The 9020-nt window shown below is 36.4% G+C and overlaps 3 protein-coding genes across 3 annotated transcripts; 1 reads left to right on the top strand and 2 right to left on the bottom strand.

Moving 5' to 3' along the window:
• Positions 1 to 3510: 3510 nt before the first annotated feature.
• Gasu_58660 (uncharacterized protein) lies at positions 3511 to 5081 on the top strand. Its single transcript, XM_005703006.1, has one exon. The coding sequence runs from the start codon at positions 3540 to 3542 to the stop codon at positions 4386 to 4388; it is 849 nt and encodes a 282-aa protein (XP_005703063.1). The 5' UTR covers positions 3511 to 3539; the 3' UTR covers positions 4389 to 5081.
• On the bottom strand, positions 3755 to 4400 carry Gasu_58670 (uncharacterized protein). Its single transcript, XM_005703007.1, has 2 exons — positions 4000 to 4400; positions 3755 to 3938 (listed from the first exon to the last, which is right to left on the bottom strand). The coding sequence occupies exons 1-2, from the start codon at positions 4382 to 4384 to the stop codon at positions 3787 to 3789; spliced, it is 537 nt and encodes a 178-aa protein (XP_005703064.1). The 5' UTR covers positions 4385 to 4400; the 3' UTR covers positions 3755 to 3786.
• Positions 5082 to 6945: 1864 nt separating the features above from the next.
• Positions 6946 to 8990, bottom strand: Gasu_58680 (archaeal ATPase; the record flags this gene model as incomplete). The annotated part of the gene is made up of 1 exon (XM_005703008.1): positions 6946 to 8990. A coding segment is annotated over one exon (1905 nt), but the record flags the coding sequence as incomplete, so codon positions are not given.
• Positions 8991 to 9020: the final 30 nt, after the last annotated feature.

Raw genomic sequence — 9020 nt, forward strand, 5'->3', positions numbered from 1 at the left:
AGATATTTGAAAGCAGGGCAGTATGTGTAACAAATGTATGGATTTCAACTCTTCAATAATTTTGTTCGATAGAAAAAGAATGCTATTTTCTATTTTGTTATCTCCAAGGTAACGTTCCACAATATTTGAAGCAAAGTATTCCAAGGGAAAATCAAGTTTTCGGTTGCAAGCCTTCCATAACCTTTGACACGAAATCTTCATAGGATAGGGTTTAGTCCACGGCATTGCATTTCTCACTATGATTACTCGTTACTGTGAAGTTGCTGTTTCTAAGTCAAAGGCCACATGTTATCTCTTCCCAAAATTATCTACACATTTCCTCTATTTGAAATTCTATAGAAGAAAGTGTTGTAATGCTGCTGTTTCAGCTGTGGAAGTGATCTTGCATTATCGACATTGAACGGGCCTTTTCCCCTTACGATGCTAAAACATTAGTTTGAAAAAGAATTTGTTCACAAGTATGGGTCTGATCATCAAGGGTGTTAAATAACGAATAGATTCAATATTCTCATTGCAAAGAAAATAGCATAAATTTCACGAAGACAAGAAGCGCAAAGATGGAGCTTCACTAAGTGCTACTACATATATATATATATATATATATTTATTACTCTTTCTAGTTGTAACTGTCTTCTTCTTGACCACAACATTCGTCCAAGTCAGGATCAAATATTGCCATCTCCTCAAAATTCTTGCTTTCGCCATGCAATTTCTCCTTTTCCATATTCAAGTCCAAGTAGTTCGTTCATGCCAAGATCAGGTATTTATATCTCACCAAGACGGCGGAGACTTTGCTTGGAGATAACGTTGCTGAACCAGTTAAAGACGAAAGAACTTGAGACATGCTTGCACTTTCCCAAAAACAGTTGTGATAGTGGTATTTCTCTCAGAAGCTAGTTAGTTCTTCATCTTTTATGTGCTTTCACAGAGACGTTCGATCAGCATAGCGAAGAAATAGGTCATTGTACCTCGAACCAGTAATCTTCTAAAATACTCTAGAACAAATATTTTGCAGGTAATCCAGATTCTAGGACTCCTCAAGCATTCTCTCAACAATTTTCCATATTTGCGGAAATGTAATTGCATTCATTATTCTGAAAGCATAAATTCTGGTTGGAAAGGCCTCGGCAGAAATCATCAAATATTGAAGAGAGTCAAAGAGGAAACATTGAAAAATGCCAGACAATATTATTCGAATGATATAGACAAGGTGTTGAGACTTCAGTTGCCAAAAAATTCCAACATAAATCCAACCTATACCTACTGGCCTCAATTATAAGTGTTTGAAACCAGGCGAAGCCATTGAAAAGATTCGTGTGACTGTCTCTGTCTGAAGATACATTTGTGAGTCTGTTATACGAGTGCGATAGATAGGAACAACAATAAGTGAAAGAGTTGCGATAGCAAATACAACTCGCGTGATTTGTCAACGCTTGCAACCAAAAGACAACCCATCAACATAAACATTGCAAGAAGCTGACAGATGCACAATTTCTAATGACTGCCGTTCCATTACCAATTGGTGATTCGTTCTTCTCTTTTGTTGTATAGACATCTTCACTATCTTTTATGACTTTTGGAGCGTTCCATATCATTCACAAGGCACCATTTACTTCTGTACCATTTTGTATACTATTCCCATAATATTTGTGAGAAAAACCAACCGCGAGAAAATAAGAAGCCTTTTTTTTCTTTTGAAATATTCAATTATAATCCAAGCATGAGCAAACCAAACAAACTCCATAGAGCATGGATATAAACCTAGGAAAGAGGTCTTTTTACAAGGTGATTAAATAATTGGTCACGCTGTACACATTATTATTTTCAGAGACTGTTTCGTTGACACAGAAAGTCATGAACCTAAAGGAAAACTCCTTTGTTTCATCTTCTTCTATGTTAGGTTCGTAGAAGGAAACTTATTAAATAGCCGCTGAATCAATATCATTGGTAAAATGTATAGTGATATGAGAAAGAGGTTGTTTATTCCCTGCTATAATATATCCTTTCTCATGTTGATATAAACACCAACTCTTCTTTCATGACGACTCTCAAATAGCTTTGATTGTTCTAGAAGACTGTCCCATTGACACATTGAACCTATTCTGAATAATAGGTCATTTGCCCAAATGGAACTTTCAGTTATCCACTAGACAAAAGCCATCGTTGAAGCCTTAGAAATCACAATTTACTTTAAGAAAGTTGTTACAGGTGATTATACAAGAGTTAAATAAAAACAATAGAATCTATGAAGAAATCAAAACCTCTCATGTTACAGATTCTTTGCTTGTTTATAGCTCTATATTGCTGAGAATTGAGAAACTCTGGAGTCTCTTTCTTAGAGACTTGTATTTTGTTTATCATTTGAACATTCTCACAGATGTCCTTTACAAGGTTTGGAAAAGATGGCTACTTCTTTCGATATGTGAGTTTTTATTGTCTGATGAAAATATAAATGGTTTGTGGATTGTATTTGGCAAGTTGATTGTCATAGCAAGGGTTTTCGACGTTGATTTCGAAAAGTTAACCTATAATCAACAACACAAATCTAGTTAAACTTGCGATTATCAGAGTTGTGGATTTGTATCAACTTGAAGCAAATAGTTCCTTTGATCGTTCTCAATCGAAAGGTATATCAGAGTCGACTAATTTTGTGTCTTTACATCGATAAGGTCCACTTCAAGCTGCAAAAAGTTTTCTAGAACCACCAAAATATACTTAGAGCACTACTTGTACAAATTTATTGAATCAATCGATAGTGGTACAAGTCTGAGACTCCAGGAAGCTGCCATAGACACATTGCGGAACTAAAACTAGAAAAATGGTACGTTGAACAACTTGGCACAGAAACACCCCAAACTTACATAGTACTTTTTCAATTTTGAGCAATACCCAGCAACTAGACTCTGTGAAAAGTAGAAAAAGTTCAAAAGACTGTACATTTCCTCTATTGACAGATAAAGATTAATCCATAAGCTTAGCTTGATCATCCTTTTTTATTGACAGTAGTAACGAGAGAACGTCAAAAGACTTGTGGTTAACGAAGAAAACTTTGAAAACTGTTAAAACTTGCTCAGAAGATTAAGACCTTTGTACTATTAATGCTACCACTATCACCTCATAAGGACTCTCAAGATTCTTATGTCTGAAAGATAAGAACAAGCCAACCTCGACTTTTGCACTTGTTTATACTTTTTGTTGTTCGTTCTTCACATCCATTTTCTTGACTACTCAAAAGCAATCTATTCTAACATAAAAATATTGTCTTTAAAGATTAAAACCAGTCATAGTTGGGTTCTTCTCTTTTGTTCTATAAAGGAATGAACAGTTTCATACTAGTAGGAGGCTGCTTACAAAGAGTAATCATGTTTGGGATATGTCAGATAGATGTCTTTGTATACTGCATAATTGTCTTGTGGAAAGAAGCCAACAAATGACAATTCTGTGGCAGAAGTAACCTGAGATTCGAGTTATCTTGATCTGGGCCCCTGGAAGTTCTCTTCATGTATTGAAGAATTTTTTTGGTTCTTTCATGTGTTTTGATGCTCGGAGAATGTCTTCAGATAAGTTATTCTTATCCAAGTACTTATATAGTACAAGTTCCTAGAGGACTGGATGTCCATGTTGTGTTAGGAAGTAAGGTGTTGATAAATAACCGTACCTTGTACAAGATCCTTTCCACTTCCTTATTTCCTCCAGTGAATATAGCAACCGATATTCCAGATTGTAGAGAATCCGGTTTTGAAGAAACTATTTTGAAAGCAAATGATACTTTACTGGATACAAGTTTCATACCCAGTTTGTGTGCATTAGAAAATGTTTCGTTGATAGAAGGAAGAGTCTATGAGTCTGTTCAAGGAGGTCATCGTATTCAGTTTCAAGGGTATTTAGAAGAAAACTCGTTGGATCGTTTTTTGCAAGATGACGCTCCTGCTTCTTTCCTCAGTCAGATAGGACAAGTCCGACCGAGAGTTTATCGTTCGTTTGATAGTTTTGGTTTACNCGTGGTGACAATACCTGAAGTTGTCCACAAAGCCAGATGTTTGGTTATTGGTGGAGGTGGTGCAGGTGGCACCGCTTTTGGAGACACAACTGTAGCGCCTGGAGATAAATTGAAAGTGTATGTTGGTAAAGGTGGAAGTGGTGGCAACCTAGGCTGTGGAGGAGGAGACGGAACGTTTTCGGGCTTTGTCAGGTTGTCTGGTGGCGATTGTAGAGATGGGAACCCTGGCAGTACAAGTGGTCCGGGTAGTGGTGGTACCGTTGGTGGTGCAGGTGGACGCACTGTAAAAGAAGAAGGTTCTGGAAGTAATGGAGCTGCTTCACAAGGTGGTTCCGGTGGCAATCCATACGAGTACGAGTTGTATAACAATGGAGAAGGAGGCATATGAGGAAGTTATTTTGGAGATGTTGGTCAACCTGGCAAAGCTGGTCTGATTCACGTTATTTTTGAGCCTTCTTCATCTGTCATGGATATAGAACATTTTCGGAAAGAGTATGAAAAACTTGCTCAACGCTGCCGTTTTTTTTGGTTATTGCAGGTGGTCTCTCACATTTATATGAGACTCCTGATGAATACTACACTGAAGCCGTCTCCAATATATAGATGGACATCGGTGTTGTTTTGTGGTATATTGTTTGCTTATTCCTCAAAATATTCGAGTGTTTGTTGTATGAGACAGCTTTACGACTGCTTTGACTCTTTTTGTGGATCTACTCTGGACAGCACATAACGCGAATCTTTTATTTAGGACCTGAAACGAAAGAATAAAAGTTTCGTGAAAGATATTATCATGGTAAAATAAGCACTTTTTCATCAGAAAACTGCGAACCCTTTGAGATTTGGCAAAGTTATCTATATCTTCAATGAAATGCTTACCACATATTGCTAATTGGTTTTGCAACTCACAGTTACAAACTGTATTTTAGAAAGAATTTTTTTTGGTTTTGACTATGTCAAATTCAAAAGAAAATTCCTGCCATAAAGAACCTATTTGAATGAGAAAGTTTGGCTTTTGTATATTGATTATGCAGTATTTATATCGAGTTGAAAACTACGTTGATAGCACAAGTTACGTTATTGTCACTATGAGAAGGTTTCTAAATGCATCCGGCCATTTTTACGTAAGCTTTGATGACAATAGAAGAGCTTCATTTTATTTTGGCTCTTGAATACTTTTCCTGACTATCCACCAAAATTATTATGAGAAAGAAAAGTCGAAAACAAGTCTGATGTTACTTTGTGTTGGTTGAATGCATAGTAAAATTCCACAAATACTCGGGTATAATCAACAAAAGTGTCTCATTTATGTTAATGAAGAAAAAACGGTCTGTTTGTAGTTTTAAGAAATTGAATTTTTCTAACGAAAAACTCACATGTGACTTGTAAACAACTCCTTCTTCCTGTGTTCTTGCTATTTCCTAAGGTTTTGTTTCAAGCTTGTAAGTTTCCACTTCATTCAAAACAGATTCGTAATGTTTAAACTGGAACTGCAATTTTTTCTCAATGGAGAGACAAGCAAGTTATTCCCATTAAATATTCAAATGTGCTTAGGATTATAGCTGTTTCTTCAATCATTACGGAGAAGGAGTTTCCGTGGATGTTGACTGAAAAATCTATTTTTCATTTCATTCATTTTGAGTTGTCCGGATCTGACATACATCGCTTCTCGTGCAGAAGAGATATGTGCTGTATTTTACTTTTGGTCAACTGAAGCAAAATTTTGTGAATAAGTTGATCTGATCCAATTTTGCTTTGAAAGCAGATGGGAATACATTGTCAAAGCTTCCAATATCATAAATAACGACAACTCTTGTCTATTTCATCACATTCCTTTTCAACACGGAAAAACCTTCAACTATATCGAAAATTAACTGTCACATGCATAACACGCATCGGGAGCAAATACACATTTGTGAGCATGATGAACAGCAATCAGTATGGATGGAACAGCCTGTTGAGAGTTTTCACAAATAACAACAAGATGAAAACAATTTGTTTGGTGACAAGAGAAAAATTCAAACTTGTCATATGCAAAAGATGTCCATTGAATATGCTCATCTGACTGTGGCATTTGTAAACTTTTTCATAATCGCCATAAGCTCCTTGTCGACCACATTCAAGAAGGCAATTTAACTGCATTACCGAGTGATTCGCCAGAATTGAAGGCTTCCACTCATTGCAAATCATTCGGCACGTTGGACAGGCTGTATTTCCGACCTTGAGCGCAATCTCTACAGAAGACATTTCTACAATTCTCCAAACAACAAGAAGAAATTTGAATGCTATACCAAATAGCACAATTGAGATATTTTCTTCCAAATAACTCAATTTCTTTCTAACATCCTCTGGTTGGACATATTTGGTAAAAATAGCTGGCCATCTCAATGGATGGATAAATAGGGCAGCTTGAAAAATATGCTGCATATGCTTTCATCGATATTACATGTAGAGGATAAAAAGTAATGTGTCATCTTTCCATTCTGTGTCGCAGTGCATCAGAAAATATCGATTCGAGCAAGTAAAATCTTCCTAAAAATTCCCTTCTACTCCGTAATGATATCATGCTGTAGTTACCAGATACGTTCTATCATCTTCATTTGATGATAAGACGCTGAGAACATCAAGGTAAAATGTTTATATACCGTTAAAAATAACAAACTTCGAATTGTAGAGACTCCTTCGATAAGCTCTTTCGGTTGGAAAGAAAGTAACACGCAATTCATTCTGGTGACAGGTAGACGAAGATTAACGACAAACAGAGAATATATCGCAACAGGTTTCCAAGTTTTACAGATGGGCCAAGTTGATCTGAACTAGTAGTTTTCATTGAAGAATTACAAAAATTTTTAAGCGAGAGTTGAGCTTCGTCGTTGTGAGCTTAATTTATTCATTATACAAATGGTAACAGTAGAGAGCGTCATTCAAAATAAGCAGCTGTGGCTACAGAAATAAATTCCCTCAGGCTTGATAAAGTTATTTGACAAAGTCTCATAATATAACCCAATGTAGGAGACTTTTGAAAGTATTTGACTCTGTAAAACTTCTCAGATATTAAAACAAAATATTCCTAAATATTTTTGGAAAGAGATAAAACTATTTCTTGTAGGGTTGAAATGCCAATATTTCTCGAATGTGGATTATCCACAGATTTGAAAGCGTTCCTTAAATTCGATAAAACGTCTTTGCCAATAAAGTTTTCTACATCAGCTTCAGAAAGAATAACCAATTCACAGTTGTGAGGAATCACGAAATCTTCAACACTATCGCCAGATGAATAACAACGACTAGAATAATTCAAGTCCTCAGATACGTTGGTTGCTAACTGAGTACTCATAATAATCAACATACAATGCCATGTAGAATGACTAGTCAATACTTGATCATGCACTGGTTTTAAAAACTTGTGAGCTTCTTCCAAAATTTCATTCCATCGAATACCATTACGACTCCATCGGCCTTTACAAGCAATACCCACAATCATCAAGTTCTTCTCATTCGTTCTTCCATGCAACTTGAATAATATATCTGGACTATGAAAAGTTGAATGAAATGGAATATATATCTTTCCAAATTCTAACATTTCTTCCACTATCCTTTCCCATTCATCATTGCTTCCAAATGTCATTCTCTCCATTCCTGATACAGCTCTGGTATAATGTATAGATTTCATATAATAAGCAGCAGATTCGGAAGAAAATTGGAAATTCATTTCATTCCAAACACAAGACAATTGACCAAGAGTAGAAAACATTGAGCTGTTTGTAGGACGCCGAGAAAAATGTAAATAAAACAGTGTAGCAATAAGACCTTCAAAAATTCGACATTTCGACTCATAAAAGAAATCAACAGATTGAGACTTGAGAGTCTGTAAAAGTAACCATTCTAAACGATCATCCTTTAAGCCTTGGTCAATATATTCAATCAGTAACTTGGGAATCAACACTTCATAGCGTTCGTTGCGGTCTGGGTCTATAACCAATCGACGATAGAGACACATATCTGTAACTAGATCAAACAAAAACACATCAGAATTGGAGCTCATTTGCACAGTTTCATCAAAATCAAATCGAATACGATACAAAGATAATAACGTAAGCATTCTTAACAAGCGCTTACGCTGCTCACTGAGACTTATCAGACGAGGTAAGAATGGAGCAACACAATAATTTGTTACTAAAAAACCATTCATTATGATCAAGAAGGTTTCCTTAGATAATAAGAAATTGCTGTTGGATGATTTATACAGCAAAAGGTAACTGATTGCTCGAACAAGTAAACCAGGAACACCACCAGTCAATTCCAACAACAATTCTGCAAGTTCACTAGTTGAGAAGTCTTCGTGACAAAGAATTTCTGAAACCTTTGGGCTCCCAGGGAATAAAAAGCAAGAACTTTTCTCCAAATGTTCCACGATACTATGGTTCTCAAGCGGCGAAAGAGGAATAAACACTAACTGAACCCTTGAGACTGAAGCTACGTAATTATATATATTTAAGCCTTCACTTTTCCCAACAACTATAAAAAACAAGTCGGGTTCTTTGCACAATTGACTAATGATACCGAAAAAGTCGTTGTAAGGTCGAACCACACCTTTGTCATTCTTCTCCAGTTCAAAAAAAGTTCCCTTTGTATCAAACACACCAACTTCATCAAATGCCACAAGAAGATATTGATCGGAAGGAATGTTTAAGATTGAACGGATTTTCTGGACCAAAGCATCACTCCTAAGTTTTAGTTCCTTGAAACATTCGTCCGGGTCTGGTTGCGGAAGACCTGATTGCAAAAAAGCAGCCTTTACTAACAAATAGTAGACTGCCCACTTTAGGTTGCGTTCTTTCGGTTCTGTGGGCTCCAACTCCCTCAAATCCACAAAGAGCAATGAAGCCCTTTTCAGCTTCTCCAGGAAACCTCTTCGGTTGGCCTTCTCAGACTCACCAACGTAATCGAGACCTATCAGTGCACTTTCACCCATATTATTCACCAGTTCCAAGTAACTTTGTACGAATTTCGTCTTCCCACT

The sequence above is a fragment of the Galdieria sulphuraria genome (genome assembly GCF_000341285.1).
Source record: "Galdieria sulphuraria unplaced genomic scaffold scaf_63, whole genome shotgun sequence".
NCBI classification, from domain to species: domain Eukaryota; phylum Rhodophyta; class Bangiophyceae; order Galdieriales; family Galdieriaceae; genus Galdieria; species Galdieria sulphuraria.